The following is a 16,685-nucleotide window of genomic DNA, read 5'->3' on the forward strand; positions in this document are numbered from 1 at the left end:
TGATAAACTGTAGTTAATCTATAATTGAAACAGAAGCTTCCAAAATCCTCTTCGTGGCTGTGATGGGACGGGTGTGTGTGTATAGGTAGCACTTGGGCCTGAGACACAACCCCAGCTTGAATACTTTATGGGCACCCTGTCACAGCAGCATTGTTGTAGCAGCTTGGAAAGTAAAGCATCCCGAGGACATTTTAAATAGATTATGCAGATTTGGTCTAAGTAGTTACTGTTTTCTCTCTGCTGCAACCGTGAGGACTGGAAAGTTTCTCTTACAGTCCCCCATGTTCAGTGGTACAATTCCAGACATGCTGATTACAAGATACCTTCCACATAATATAAACACATTAAAAATAAATTGTGAATAATGGGGCTTGGGGATGGAAAGCTGTCAGGGTTTTCATGGATATAAAAAGAAAACAGGCCACAATGAAATCGGTGAAGGGAAACAGCAAGGGCCTTTAAATATCTAGGACTACTTCAATGGTGCATAAACAGGAATATGCATCAGCCATGAATCTGGTAAATTGCTTCATAAAACATAATGTTTGCAGCTCATTTGCTAATGGAAAAATAGCTAATGAAAAATTCAGTATGAAAGATATTTCATTTATCCCCACTATTATTATATCCTTCCCAGTGATGCTTTTACAAGCCCTCTCTATACATACCACTTTCACTTGAATCAGATGCACTATGCACAGCAGAGTACCATAGCACTACAATTTGCAGAAAGATTGCCAAAACCAAAGCCTAAACACCAAATGGATCCCTGAAAGGCTGTTTCTTTGGCCATTCAACAGCAAGGTTTCCTATCCATCCACTAGATAGGGTAGAAAATTGCACTTTTGGCATTGGAGCAAGGCTTACAGGAGTAAGCACTCCAAGAACAAAATCCACTGGGGCAATTTTATTTTTTTTATAATTCAAAAAGGCCTCAATCTGTTTGCTTACAGGTCAAACTCCTGCTACATACCTGTCCTATGTCGATAGCTGGATTGATGCTGAAACAGGCATCCATGACAATGTCTGTTCGGATGTTCTGTTAGACAAATAAGGTGCAGTCAGCACATTATAATTTTTATGAATCCTTATGGAAAAATTGAAGACCAAGGACATCCAAATCCATAATATAACAACCACAAACATACTATCAGCATATGCTTAGACAATTGAATTTCTAGCACATATGAGAACATTTCAGGAGCCCTGAGCTTGTAGGAGACTCGCCCTTTTGACCTTGTCTTTGTGGAAGTCCCTGAATATAGGTATCAGCTAATTTCCTCTGCTGACAGAAACAAGGTGGGGGCAGGAAGTCTGACATTCTGATGTGGACATTCAGCCTCTCTCTTACATTTGGAAACTTGGGGTTTATTGTGTCCCAGCTAGTCCAGGATTACAACAGAAGAAAAATCTTGCTCCAAGCATCGCCTTGCAAGGAGAGGCCATGCTATAGTGCAACCAGTGGTCCATCACAGCCAGAACATAAGAAGCTGTCCAATTAGCTCAGTAATGTCTGCTGCGACTGGCTGCAGCTCTCCAGCCTCCCATCTGCTACCTCATCCTTTCAACTGGATATGCTATAAGTATCTGGAATGCACACAGCTGAACAGTAAAAAGGCAGAAGGCTGCACTTTCCTGGAGAGTCCCAAAAGGAGCAAGAGAAAGCAGGTAGAGGTGATAGTTTTGGGGAGGCCAAAGCCAGAAAAGCAGAGGGTAGAGAGTGGAGATACTGCAAGAGAAAGAGGCGGAAGGAAAGCAGGGGATAGGAGACAGGGACAGAAGGAAAAGCGGGTGGGAAGGTTTACCCCAGAGGGGGAGGAACATAATTAGCAGAAGTTGGTAAGACCTCCAGTCTTCAGGGAGTGGAAAAGGGATTCCATGAGGCAGAGAACCTGGGCTATAAAGGAAGGCCATGGGAAGGTAATCAGGAGGACTTACCTGAGGGAATAAAATATACAAACCGACAGGATCATTGATGACGTGAGCACCCAGGCTCATGAGAGTAAGGGTCTCACCAGGTGGTCTCTGAAAGGAAGAGACCCCCTGGGATTCTGTCAGTCCTTAGGACTGACAGAGAGAACAGGACCTGATGCTAAGGATTAAATCTGAGACCTTCTGCATGCAAAGTATGTGCTCTACCCAGCGAGTTATGGTCCCCCCCCCAAAAAAAGAAACATGACTATGATGGTGGTGCCTGGTTCCAGATACAGTGTGTTATAATACCAGGCACAAACAGAGGACCCTAGGACTTCTTAAGCACAAGTACAACCCAGGTCTCCATGCTAACTGATGTTTCCCATCTTCAGTGGCTGGCTGTTTATTCCTTTTTGACATTCAGACCTATTGGCTATCTTTCAAAATGTCTGGAAGCAAAATGCTCCCTCAATTAAAGAACAGTTCATACCAAAACACAGAGCAAAGGAGACCCATCAGACCATCCAGTGGCTTATGGATTGGGAAAGATGTGGTAGTGCTCACTTTTTACCTTATGATCACCTGTCAGGCAGTCAATCTCAGCCTCAGAACAAGCAGCACCAAAAACAAAGTACGGAAATGCATGGCCTTCTCCTTTCTCCCAGTCCATATTGGCGAAATATCCTCTGATGGAGGGGGGAGATTAGGAAAGAGTAGTTTAGATGTTAGTTTTCCATTTTATCACAACATGCTCAACTAGCCACAGAAATCATGTAAAAAGGCCAAATGATTTGAATTCTTTGTATTTCTCCATAGATTAGGAAACAGAGAAAATAAACTGGCTGGGAAACAAACTACCCAGCACCAGAACAGGTGTTTTCCTGTTGGACCCTGTTAAAGGGTTCTGCTGGAGTAACCTCTGGCCCAGATCACTTTCTTTGTTAGTGCAAATAATGGCCTTCTGAAGAAAACCATACAGCCTCTTGTCACAAAACTTAAGTGATAACTGGCATCAAGTGCAGCATCCAAGGCTTGGGACTTTGAGCCACCCAATCCTAAGTTATCTCCGTGATATCCAAAAGACAGCAATTTAGGAAATGATCATGGGTTCCTTACTTGAAGAAGCCCGTAGCTGAGAGATTGATGCTTTCCTCGTAAGCTTTCATAATCTGCAAGAGGTATATCATTACAGCACATTTCTGGCACACTTTTAAAACAAATATAAAAATTAATGGGTATTTAATAAAGCAAAATAAAAATGGGTAACTTTAAAACAGAACATTATGCTTTGCACAATCCAGGTGGGATTTATTATTTGTCTTCCAGAGACAAGCTAGTTGCACTGAGGCGTCTTGTGTTATCCATTCAGTCCTATAGTACAATACTTTATAAGCATCCCAGGAAGAGGTGGGTGTCTCTTTTTCCTGTGCTGACAGCTTGAAATCAGCTATGTGACATATATGTGAGTTGCCATCACTGGTCCCACAGTCTGAGCCAGTCTGGATGATCATATCTCAGTTTATTAAGTTGAGATATTATTGTCTGAACATGGCCTATGTTACACTGATGGGTATTTAGAAATGAGACTGCTGAGGTTGCATGTGCCCTTTGAGTGTATTATTTCTGGAATGGGCTGTCTTCTGTCTTACAAAGACTGCTCTTCTTTTTTCTTTTTTAAACTAGAAGAATCATTGAACTGTTTTGAATTTACAAAGGAAGAGTCACTAATCTGATTTAAATTAAAGATCTCTTAACAAAGAGGCATAACTAAGCAGAATGAAGCAATCCTGAGCATGCAGTCTCACTTAAGGAAGTAAGAAATGCCTTGCAAGATCTGCCTAATCTAGCATTCTTTGCAACTATCCCATTAACAAAATTGGGTGTTAGGTGGTCCAGCAGAAATTGGCAAGAGAGCTACTAGTAGACTATGATTTGCCCTCTGAACACCCCTGGGATCTGCCCTCTCTCCAAAAATGCTGTGTGTGTTTTACTTTGAATCGGGAGCTACTTAAGATTTGAGACTGAACAACATGCCTGGTTTAATTTTGGCTTAGCTTAGTGAGCTGCATTTTAAGGGAACTTTTTGTTCCCCTTCAGATCTGGGAAATGGGGATTCAGAATGTGTATTTATAAAAGGATACTTTTGCTCCCAAAGATGTTTGCTAGAAGAGCTAGTAGAAGATTGTTTTTAGGCCTTGGAGGGCCATGTTGTGTAAGGCCCCCATGTCACCCTAGAGCAGCCTTTCCCAACTTTTGGGTCCCCAGATGTTGCTGAACTACAACTCCCATCAGTCCCAGACCAGCATGACCAATGGTCAGGAATGATGGGGACTGTAGTCCGGCAACATCTGGGAACCCAAAGGGTGGGAAAGTCTGACCTAGAGCAACCTGGAAGGAAATGATAAAATTTCCCTCCCTGTGCTTGACTAGAAATATGCCCTTTGAATTTAAGACCAGAGAGAAGGGGGAAAGCCTCACTATCTTCTCCCCACTTACTTAGAAGAACAGATCCTGATCCAGTGGAGAAAATAGCACATGGTGCCCAACATGCGGTGAGTGCAATTCCACAGCAGGCTCTCTACCGTGATTCACTCTTAGGAACACAGGAAGCTGCCTTAAAGACCATTGGCCCATCTAGCTCAATATTATGTATGCCAAGCAGCAACAGCTTTCCAGGGTTTCAGACAGGGGTGTTTTCCAGTCCTACCTGGAGATGCCAGGCTATGAATCTGGGACCTACTGCATGAAAAGCCTCTAATCTTCTATTGAGCTGCTACAACCCATTCAACATTATGTCTACTTCAATTCTTAGAAATGAATCCCACATAGAAATGGCACTTCCTGTTACACAGGTTTAGAGCTGTTCTCCCTCTTTTGGCACGATGTTGGCTCTGCCTCCTATACCTATTCAGTTGGTCTATTCCCCAACCTGGTGCCCACCAGAGGTTGTTGGATTACAACTCCCATCACAGCCTCAACCAAAATGGCCAACGGCCAGAGATGATGGGAGCTGCAGTTCAAAACATCTGGAGGGTTCCAGGTTGGGGAAGGCTGGTTCATTTAAACTAGCAGGAATTGGAATAAGAATTATTTTCCTGAATATGCGATGCAAGTAGGATCATAATTCAGTTTTAAGATATAAATGGTGCTTACCCAGTCCTCCCATTTGCCCTCAGGATTTTTTTGAATTATTGGCTCTAGGCGCTTCCGGAGAATTTGGCAGGCATTCTGTGGAAATGAGGTGGCAAACAGGATAAATTTGTCAACAACAGTGAAGACTAAATTTAACTTTTAAAACATTCTTTTCAGTATTGTCCTATAGGATCATCACTTTTTTTTCTGGTAATGTTTCTGTAGCCTTAAACATCTATATGACATGCAGAAATTCAACAGGTGAAGCTTTCCTCAGCATAGAACTGTGATGATGCTAAAAACACTTTTAGCGTCATTGTGTATTTTTATCTGTTTGTTTAAAAGATTTTTAGGCTGCCTGTAAGGACAGTTTTCTCTCTGAGTGGCTTACAAAATTAAAATACATTTCTACGTACAAAATCAAATGAACACAAATTTCACTGTCCAGGAGCAATAGTCAACAGCTGAGAACAACACACAGCCCAGCATAAAATAACTGATCTGAAAATCGTGTGATGACACTGCAAGATTCACTAGAGAGGACTGCAGTGCTGCTCACTATATATTGTAGAAGGACGCTAGCTACGTATCATTACAAAATAACAGCTGGAGTTATGTTTATGATCTGAGGCTGCATAATTAATTCCCAGCCCAAACAAGATGGATCCTGAACTGCTTTTGTCCTTAAAGATGATACAGAGAAGAAGGAACCCAAGAAGCTGCCTTATACCAGGCCAGATGATTGGCCAGTCTAACTCAGTGTTGTCTACTGTGTGACTAGCAGTAGCTCTCCAAGGTCTCATGGCCTTTTCCATCACCTGTTCCTTCTAAGACTTAAAATCTAAATGGAGATACCTGAACCTGGGACTTCCTGCGTACAAATCATGTGCTTCTATTGTGGTCCTTTCCCAACAGAAGCAGATAGTAGCAACCTGGTAGAGACACACTATATTTAGGTGGGAGGGAGAAGCTTCAGCAGTTGTTATTTCTGCCTGTCATACAGATGTCAAAGGCATAAGGGACTCTGCTAGAAAATGGTTGCAACCCTGGCAGTGGAGTTTGCCACCAAGGCTGCATACCAGCTAATGGGGCATCCCTGCCAAGAGGGAAAAGTATGTTTGTCATTAGGAACACAGAAATCTGCCAGACTATTTGTCCGTCTAAGTATTGCCTGCCTCTGACTGGCAGTGACTCTCCAGTCTGAAGCAAAGGTCCTTTCCATCACCTCCGACCTGTTCCTTTTAACTAGATATTATAGGCTTTGATCACTGAGGCTTCAAAGCACTGTGAACAGTATCATACAAGCACTGATGATCAGCTGACTGTCAGGGCTTGCAAAGAACCAGGCAGGGGGCTTTGCAGGTGTTGCTGATCAGCAGGGCCTGCAAATTGCTTTTTGGCCAAACTGTCTTTACCTTCCCACATCTGACATCATATATAAAGTCACAGGTGGGTATGACTTGGCCAGAACGGACTCACAGGGCAAATGGGGAGCCTGGCAAGCTTAATTAGGCCTGTGGGCCAGAGGTTCCCCACCACTGTGCTAGGGAATGAATCTGGGCCACCAAGAACATTACCACTACGCTCCTTTCTCTTCCACCTAGTAAGATCCTAACTCAGAACAGGAGCAAGTCTGAATGGATATATATCTCAAACTCTCTCTCAGCTAGAGAATGAGGCCCCAACTCAAGGAATGTTTGCCATGTTTAAATCCCATTGAAGTCAAGGCATCAATTTCAATGAGATTTGCAGGGCAATCCATGTCTATTCAGATGTAAGTCCCATTGAGGCCTTACTCCCAGGTAATTAAGTAGAGTGCTACAGCAGGTGTGGGGAACTGTGGCCTTCAAGATGTTTTTGGACTACAACTTCCATAATCTCTCAAGGTGTTGGCTGGGGCTCATGGGAGTTGTAGTCCAATAACACCTGGAGGGCCAGATTCCTAGTTCCTGGGCTACAGCCAATGCATTTTGGATTGGGATTTCCTTACGCTGGAAGAATTCAGATTTACAGACCTTGACTTATCATTGTAATATGGACTGACAGAAGATGACAACAAAAAGAAAAGCATTTTAAACAAACCCTAACAATATTGTATATCAAAAGTGCTCCAATTCTACAGAGCAACAGGAAGAAGCAAATTCTCAGCTATTTTCATTTAAAAGAACTTAAAACAATAGCCACAAATAAGTATTCTAACCTGGACTGCTTTCCCATTGACTTCAGAGCCAACTGATCCTGCAGTAACAACTGCATTAGGTATTGTGACTGTAGTTCTTTCATAAGGGTGTATGTAAGACAATGGAATCTTCAGTTCATGGCTAGCAACCTTTCAGTTTTGAAAACAAAGATATTGATCAGGAGCTAAAAACATAGTTTCAAACAGAGAAGGAAAAATAACATTTGCAGTTACAGTTAGAGACACATAAGGGAGCACACTACTTAGAAAATTGGTTATCTAGCTTAGAAAATGCAAAACACTGGAACTTAACTATGTTTCTTTTAAAAATGCAGATTCAAAATAGAACACAGAAATATAATTATCTGGCAAAACAGTGCTCACTCTGTAGCTTTATTCTGCACACAGGTATTAGATTTTTGTCTTACCTGTAACATCTTGGTGTACATTCCTTGACCCATTTCTACTCCACCATGGGATACCAGCACTGACCCATCAAGGTAGATATGGACCAGAGCTGCAGCCTACAGAAAAATAGAAAACTAGCAATTAGTCTTTATCCTTCAAATCAAATCCTGTTATGAATTGATATAGAAAAACATGCCAGGAGCAAATATACACTTCAAAGGGGGCAGAAAAATTGATATGTTGATAACAATGAAGAGTGCTAGAGCACACATGTTACAAATTCCAGGTTCAGTCTCTAGTTAAGGATTTGGTAGCAAGAGTCAGAAAGAACTCTACTGAGATGCTGGAAAGGAGGTGCCGATTAGGGTTGGCAATACTGGCTCAATGAAGTATTGGTCTAGTAAGATAACGAGCCTCCTCATAACCTTAAAACAGAGCTCTCTGTTCCTTATAGAAATGTTCTTCAACCTTGTGTCCACAGATGTTGTTGGACAGCAACTTTCATAGTCCTCAGCCAGGTTAGCCAATGGCCAGGATGATGGAAGTTGAAGTCCAATAATATCTGGGGAGTCCCAAGGTTAGAGTAACAGACTCTTTTAGTTTTAACAACTCAGGATTAAGCACAGCATAGTGAAGCAGCTTATTACAATCTGGAATTCTCCACAGATTTTAAATCATTTCAACAATTTTAATTTTTTTAAAAAAATAAAATCTCGTAACAATTAGAACAACTTTTTTATAATTCATTTGAACAGCAGCAGATAGTTCCAGATATGTGTGTGTGTGGGAGAAGAAGATAGTGAAACAGCCTTTGATGCTGACATGCTGTCTGTATTCAGACCTAAGGCTAAGCCATGGTTTACCACTGGGACGAGGAACCTGTGGCCTGAGAGCCACATGTGGCCCTTGCCTTGACCTAATTTCATGGGGCCCTCAGCATCATTCACCTCTCTGGACACTGTGGGCCCACTCTGTCTTTTCAGATGGCCTCTATGGTAGCCGCTCTCTCTCTCTCTCTGTGTGTGTGTGTGTGAGAGAGAGAGAGGGAGAGAGAGAGAGAGAGAGAGAGAGAGAGGATGCTACAGTGCTGTAGGCTCTGCCCATCTTTGGCCCTGGCTTCTCCCACTGCTGGCATGCAGCATGCACACCCTGCAACAGATTATCCCTAAGAGAAAGTCGTCCCTAACAACAACAACAACAACAGGTTCTCCATGCCTGGTTTAGAGTTATGAAAATGAGACTAGCCTCCCCTTTTCTGGCATGGTGCATTTTTACACTACTGACCTTGCACAACCTATATGTGCACAGATGTATTAGAGTAAGAAAACGAAAAGCTAGAGAATGAAATGTGGGCCATTCCCATTTCCAAATAATTTTAATGGCTGGGGCTTGCACCCTTAATCATGTCAGTTATAGACAGGACACAAATTAAAAAGCCAAAACACTTAATTCCTTTCTTTGAACCACAGAAGAATAGTGTTTCCTATATTTATGCTAAAGCTATGTCTTTGCTCGTGTTTAAAGTGAACCTTCAAGCTTACTTCAAGGAGTTCACACTTTAGAATGTCAAAATGACTCCAGCAGTCATGCTAACAACACCCATATAAGGTGTTATCCCTAAATTGTATTGTAAACCACCCTAAGAATTTTGTTAATGGGTGGTATATAAATGCCCCAAATAAACAGATAAATACACTGAAGGGGAGAGCCTGGAGGTGACTAGGCAAAATGGCAAGAGATCCGTGATTTGGTGTCCTACAGCTTACTTAATGGTAAATACAGATGTAGGAAGAAGAGAAAAGTTGGATTAGAACTGTGACGCCAGAGGAGAGAAGGCTTAAATCTCTCCATGCCATTTTCCCCTCACAAATTTGCCCTATGCATTTCCAACAACTCTCATTGTTATTGTTACTCTGCTTTACTTTGTAGAAGGGTAGATTTCTAGAATATCAAAAAGCTTACCTGGTGATAATGAGTGGCATTAAATCCAACTGAAAACTTCATGGGAATGATCGCAATCCCTTTCTTCTTCCAGTAGCTTTGCTTGTTAAATTCCTCTGCTTCTTTTCTCCTATTGTAGTAATCAGACCTCTCCAGGCATTTTTCCCAGCACACCACAAGATTTCTAGGATCAATCTCTTCTTTGAAGGGAGTTTCGCTTACTTTTTTGTACATGTTCATCTCTCTGACCTTTAAAGGACCAAGTGCAAGATACTGTTATTGGTACTTATGCACCATGGCATTACACATTAATTACATGCACTGTTCCCTTTTCCTGCTGAACAGCCTTTGCATTCAAAAGGTATTGATTCCATAACCACTAAGCAGGGTTACTAGTACTTTTACTAGCTGCAGAACAGGCAGAAATTCAACAGGAGAAGCTCCTCATCACAGCATGCTGGGGGGAAATTATTCTCATGTTATGCAGCAGTTACTTAAAACACAAAAGCCCTGTGCAAATAAATAAAGAAATAAAAACAATGGCAATCCTGTTCCTGGGCTGGAATAAGTATATGCAGATACAGATTCAGGGGGACACATGATCAAAGAATTATCACAGGATCAGCCAAGGACAGCCCAAGGAATTTTGCTGCCTGAGGCAAAGGACAAGATGCTCCCCTCATTCCATGTACACAAACAGAAGCCAACTGGACTGGAAGTTGAATCATACTTCACCACCGGTGATGGGACAGCATTCTCCACCCCAACAGAGAGCTGCAGGCTAGCTTAGGAGGCTCAAGACAGACCATTTGGCTTACACAACTCTGTTTCCCAACAATTTGCTGTTCTCCCACCCCCCTCCCACTGCATTTGCTACCTGAGCTGCCTGCATCCTCTTCCTAATGGTAGAACTGGCCGTGAAAACAATAGTACAAAGCTTCTCTTAATATTTCTGGAGAAGAAAAATATTACGAACATAAGAAGGGCCTGCTGGATCAGGCCAGTGGCCCATCTAGTCCAGCATCCTGTTCTCACAGTGGCCAACCAGACTGATGGTCACTGACAATGGTAGCATTAGGACCATAGAAAAGACAAGGGTGGACTTCTAAAGAAGAATTTACATACCCAATTTTAATGGATCTTTCTAACAAAATAGCCTGAACAATGATTCCAGAAGAAAGGTTTTAGTGGGCCGCAGTCCTACAACAGTCCCAGGCTGTGGTCTGAAGGCATAAAAGGCCAGCTCCCTGCTGAAGCTAAGCAAGGTCAGGTCTGGTCAGTGCCTGGATGGGAGACCGCCTGGAAACCATACGGAAGCCGCCTTGGGTTTCTATCATGAAAAGAAAGGCGGGGTATAAATGTAATAAATTAATAAATAAGCAGGAGCCAGTGAAGCAGGCCTGATTATGGCAGACTCTGCCTAGCTGCCTGGCTGGGGCCATAAGGCGCCTTAGAGGCTCCAGGTACAGAACCAAATATGGGTGGAGCGATTCTTCTTCAGATGATCGCCTCCTGCAGATTTGGTTGGAACCAGACTATGTGTATGGAGCTGGCATCAGCCCCTGGTATCCATGGGCAGCTCCCACTGCTGATGCCTGCTGTTTCTTTCTTTCGGAGCAGTACTCTGAGCAACATCAGGCAGCAGATATAGCCATCCTTTTAATTTCCCACAATGGCCCCAACCTGACAACACTCTGAAGCACTGTGGGAAATTAAAAGGGTGGCTTAACATAGCTGCCCAGCATGCTTGGAATTCTGCCACCATAGCTAGGTAAGGCCACCAGGGCCTACTGAAGCCACTTTTCCCAGGGCTCCCTCAAACCTTTAGCTCTTCCTGAGCCTGACTGAATGGACTCAACCAGAAAGGAAGCTTAATAGTGGAGGCTGGTCCGTTAGGGCAAACCGGCCACTGCCCCACCAACCTCAGTCTGCCCTCATCCACCCCCACTCCCACCTGCCTGCCTTCTTACTTACAATCACTGCTTGTCAGCTGCCTCCTCCTTAGTCTACTCAGCAGGGAGGAAGATGGGGCAAATCTACAGTTGGTTGGCTCTGCAACTCATTGGCTGTGCCTCCACCTACTGTTGGTCTCCCTGCCTTGCGGCCTACCAGACCCAATGGACACCAACCACCAATGAAACTTGAAGCCTCTGGCTTAGTTCCAAATTTCCAAACAGTAGCCTGTAAGAGAGCCTGTGCCCCCTGACTCCATTCATTTTATTTATTCAAAATATTTCTATCCCACCCTTCTACCCTACAACGGGTCACCCAGGGCAGCTCACAATGCCATCATACACAATAATGTAAATAAGTAAGCTTCCCAATCCTTGTTTCTAAGTACAACTTACTAAAATGTGTATGCTTTAAATGGCAATCTATCGCTGACAATTTCAGAATGTTGCAGCACACAAAATGGGGGGGGGGAGGCAAGGAAGTACTCCAAAGTCAAATAAGGATGACCCTCAGCAGAAATAGGATAATTTTTGGAAAAATCAGAAAAGGAGTGTTCTACCAGCATTACCTCAGAACTCTTCACTTTAAGTAATTATGAAGGATATTCGACTGTAGAAGGATCAGAACAATCTTTGGTCTCTCAGTAGTGGCCTTTGCCATCCGTATGTACCCCAAAGTGAATATTCTAGAATTCCTTCTGAATGGCCCTTTTAGTGGAAGTAAAGCCCAACTTTCTCTGGACTAGAGCCAGAAAAATCTGGAGTGTTTAGAAATAAAGAGTGTAAATGTGGCACCTGCATGTTGCATCTAGGGCTTATGGGACTTGAATTCCTGCAAAGCATGGTTTTACCACATGGGGGAGCATTTGTATAATCGTTAAACATAGACAACTGTAGTTCTTTCTAATAAAACGTCCTAGGTCACTTTCAGATGATAGAGCATTGATACTGATTTGTTTGCGCAAAGTTTGCAATAAGATTATACAATGTTTGCTGTTGAGCATTCATTTAGATTTGTTTATGGGGAAGTTATAAGACAGTGCATCAAGCAATTGTTTCTAGTCCATTTCCCCATCACTTTCTTTACCACAAATAGTCAATTTTTTGGAAGTATATTTTTTTGTTGGAGAGCACAAATCCACTTTAATTCTGCAACCTGTATTTGCCAGTATGTGGTTGAATCCCATTCACAACAACAGGAACAGTCTGGGAGAGCCCCTGATTAGAATAAATTTCTCTCAGGAGGAGGAACAGAGGGCTTATCCACATGCAAGCATTGTTTTATACTAAACATGCTGTTTTTACCTCCATTTTCTTCTGCACCATCCCCAGTAAGGGCTCAATGCCAGCTGCAAACACAGTGTTTTCTATTCACACTGGAGGGGAAGGATCAATTATGAAGTTTCCTAATGACCACGCCCTCTAATTTAACATTTCCACTCCCTCTGGTTTCCTGGTAACCAAGCATGTGCAGTTTGTTCTACCAGTTAGTTTCATTTAAAAAAACAGCAACCCAGAAGTGCGATTGTTGTATTTTCACTGGTACAATACAGCTGAAATGCAAATCTTTGTTTGAGCAGTGTTATGCTTTTGCACACAGGTTAGGGGGAAAACAAAATAAAGGCACCGCTTGAAGCAACTTAAAAAATGCCAGCAGAACCAGAGAAAGCACCCGGAAGTTGCTCTTCAGCCCTCAGGAAATGAAATGAAAGAAAGGGGGAGGGAGTGGGTGTAGAGAGGGGAACAATTGACATACCCACCTAAAAGCATTGGAGCACAGCATCTGCAAGCGCTAGAGATACGGAGTGGAGATGTTTTTTCCTTTCCTTTTTTGCATTATCAGAGGATTGGGTTAGTATGGATTTATAGGAGGGAAACTGCATGATAGCTTCTGTTTGCCAGGACAATCAGATGCTGTGGCACCCCCATTTCCTTTAAAGCATTCCATAGTTTTTCATGACCTACACAGTCAAAGGCTTTGCTGTAAAATATAAAGCTCAAGGTGATTTTCTTCTGAAATTCCTTGTTCCGTTCCATTATCTAATGCATGTTTGCGATATGATCTCTGGTGCCTTTTCCCTTTCTAAATCCAGCTTGGACATCTGGCATTTCTTGTTCCACATACGGTAAGAGCCTTTGTTGTAGAATCTTGAGCATTACTTTACTTGCATGGGATATTAAGGCAATAGTTCGATAATTACTGCATTCTTTGGGATCCCCTTTCTTTGAAATTGGGATGTATATGGAACGCTTCCAGTCTGTGGGCCATTGTTTAGTTTTCCATATTTCTTGACAGATTTTTGTCAAACTTTGGACAGATTCAGTCTCAGTAGCTTGTAGTAACTCTATTGGTATGGCATCTGTTCCTGGTGATTTGTTTCTTCCAAGTATTTTAAGAGCAGCTTTCACCTCACATTCTAAAATTTCTGGTTCTTCATCATACAGTTCTTCCATGAATGAATCTGTCATCCTGGCATCTCTTTTACAGAGTTCTTCAGTGTATTGCTTCCATTTTCCTTTTATTTCATCTCGGTCAGTCAGTGTGTTCCCCTGTTGATTGTTCAACATCCCTACTCTTTCCCTTTCATTTCTCTAATCTTTTGGAACAGGGCTCTTGTTCTACCCTTTTTGTTGTCCTCTTCTATTTTTATACAGTAACTATTGTAATAGTTCTCTTTGTCCCTACATACTAGTTGTTGTATTTAGGGTTCTGACCGTGTTTCTATCTCTTTCTGCTTTTGCTTTCCTTCTCTCTTTAACCATTTGAAGAGTTTCTTCAGTCATCCATGGAGGTCTTTCTCTCTTTTTGACTAGAGGTATTGTCTTTTTGCATTGCTCCCTGATAATGTCTCTGACTTCACTCCATAGTTCTTCTGGTTCTCTGTCAACTAAGTTTAAAGCCTCAAACCTGTTCCTTATTTGATCTTTATATTCTTCTGGGATGTTATTTAAATTGTATTTTGGCATTATGATTGCTTTGTTGTTCTTCTTTAGCTTTACTCTGATTTTTGATATAACTGGTTCATGATCCGTACTGCAGTCTGCTCCTGGTCTTGTTTTCACAGAAAGCATGGAACTTCTCCATCTTCTGCTACCAATTATCTAATCAATTTGATTCCTATCAATTGACCATTTGGTGATGTCCACGTGTAGTCGTCTTTTCGGTTGCTCGAAAAATGTGTTTGCAAGAAACAAATTGACTTCACAGAATTCAATAAGTCTTTCTCCTGCTTCATTTCTGTCTCCTAAGCCCCATTTCCCCACAATTCCTAGTCCTTCTCTGTTCCCTATTTTTGCATTCTAGGGGTCTAGAAGAGACCTAGGGGTCTCATGTTGCATTTTGGATACTCTGTTCATAGGGTTTTCATGGTAAGAGGTATTCAGAGGTGCTTTAACATTGCCTTCCTCTGAGTTTGGATGCATCTTAGTCTGGTGTCTCAGCTTTGACCATTCCGCCTTGGGCGCTCCTGCTAGGAGTCTAGCCTTTTGGTCTAGACTCCTGATGGCATTGCTCTCAGCTTCTTCAACACTCTCAAACCCCTCGCCACATTAAGGTGTGCATCCTAGAGAGGGATGACTGTTTGAGGTGCCATAATAAGGATGAAATGGCACATTATGAGGGAAACATGGAGTTCCCAACAATAGAGGTTGGTGCCCATTGAGACTGGTAGGAGAAAGGTCAGGAAGGCCATCAGTAGAGGGTGCTAAAGCAAATGGCTGGTGGAGCTGGAGCCAATGATAGACAAAGCCAATTAATTCTGATTTTGTCCCCAACCTCCTCCCTGCTGAATTCTATAAGGACAATACTAAGACTAAGGAGGAGACTGACAGCCAGTGCCATCCCCTGGATTGGTTGTAAGTACAAAGGTAGGCAGGTGGGGATTGGTTGAAGACTGGTTGAAGACAGAATTTGGTGGGGCATTGCCCCACTTGTCCTGATCAACCAGCCTCCACTTTCCCAATCTCATTTCCCCTGCAATGCTAAAAGTATACGTGTGTGTGATATATGCAAGGCAATGCTAGAAATGGAATGTTTAACTCTTCCTCCTCCTTTGGCCCTACCATTAGGGAGAGTGATTTGACTGCCTCAGGCAGCAGATGCTGGGGGGCAGTGAGCAGTACCGAGGTACCAGAGGACAGAGCTGTATGTGCCATGTGGCCTGCCCTCCACCCTCTAAACTAGCCTGCCAACCTCAAGTGCGGTGGAAGATACTGTCTCATTGGCAATGTTCAAGTAAGGTTCAACAGCCAGTCTGCTAGCTTCTCTACATGGAACTGAGGTGGGCGGCTACTATCTTGATCTTCACCTCAGGCAACAAAATGTCTTGGCCCAGCTCTGCACCAGTTATCTTCTACAAATGCCACCATCCCAGGCCTTTAATCTTTTTCCCGCCTCCAGTCAGGCTTCAAAACTGGAAATAAGTTTGGTGGGGAGAAGGGAATGGCCTTTAGAAGGAAGAATCTGTGGGCATGGGAGGGTTCAAGCACCCCCTCCTTCCTGCAAATTCTTCCCTGCAAGTGGAGACTCACCTTTGTGTTATTTTTGCAAATGTAGGGTTGGGAACATGGATTTGCCAAGGTAACATGATGTTCTACTCTGAGTCACCATACAGAGCTCTCCAGCCAGCACTTCTTTTTATCATTCTTTTATTTACCTGGTCATGTGGCAAGCCAAGCTGGTCTGCTACAGCTGTCACCCACGTTTCTGCACAAAGGGCTGACTGTGGAAATCCAAATCCTCGAAATGCAGTGTTTGATGGCAAGTTAGTCTTGCAGGCCCATCCACAGCTTCGGAAGTTGGGCACATCATATGCATTAGAACTTTTTAGCACAACGTAATCTATCACCTAATGCAAAGGATAGATAATCAACTTGTTTATCATGATCATAAGTACTCCAGCTAATGTATGAGCAGGGCATTTGCAGGCAATTTGTAGCAATCCTGCAAACTTCCCTCATATTTCCTTCCCTTTGATTAAGCCAGATGCCCTTTTTTGGCCTCAAGTAACCCAATCAGAAGATAGAACTTATATTACAGCTGTGCCCCGGGAATGCAAGTATTTAGGTTTAAGTGTGTTCAACCTGTGACACGCTAAGCCAGACCTGGCCCACCAGTCATGTATGGCAGCCTACCAAATTCTTAGCAACCCTCCCTGTTT

At 42.8% G+C, this 16,685-nt stretch overlaps 1 protein-coding gene across 2 annotated transcripts in view; it reads right to left on the bottom strand.

Moving 5' to 3' along the window:
* LOC133376271 (aldehyde oxidase 3-like) overlaps window positions 1–16,685 on the bottom strand; it is a 95,897-nt gene that overhangs the window by 7,846 nt on the left and 71,366 nt on the right. For both annotated transcript variants that reach the window (XM_061608057.1, XM_061608056.1), the window contains 8 exons: window positions 16,182–16,373; window positions 9,596–9,823; window positions 7,654–7,749; window positions 7,247–7,375; window positions 5,068–5,142; window positions 3,031–3,083; window positions 2,486–2,600; window positions 974–1,039 (listed from right to left, as the gene is read on the bottom strand). In XM_061608057.1, coding sequence (XP_061464041.1) covers window positions 974–1,039; window positions 2,486–2,600; window positions 3,031–3,083; window positions 5,068–5,142; window positions 7,247–7,375; window positions 7,654–7,749; window positions 9,596–9,823; window positions 16,182–16,373 — 954 coding nt within the window. The remainder of the gene's footprint in view (window positions 1–973; window positions 1,040–2,485; window positions 2,601–3,030; window positions 3,084–5,067; window positions 5,143–7,246; window positions 7,376–7,653; window positions 7,750–9,595; window positions 9,824–16,181; window positions 16,374–16,685) is intronic.

The sequence above is a fragment of the Rhineura floridana genome, chromosome 2, assembly GCF_030035675.1.
Source record: "Rhineura floridana isolate rRhiFlo1 chromosome 2, rRhiFlo1.hap2, whole genome shotgun sequence".
NCBI classification, from domain to species: domain Eukaryota; kingdom Metazoa; phylum Chordata; class Lepidosauria; order Squamata; family Rhineuridae; genus Rhineura; species Rhineura floridana.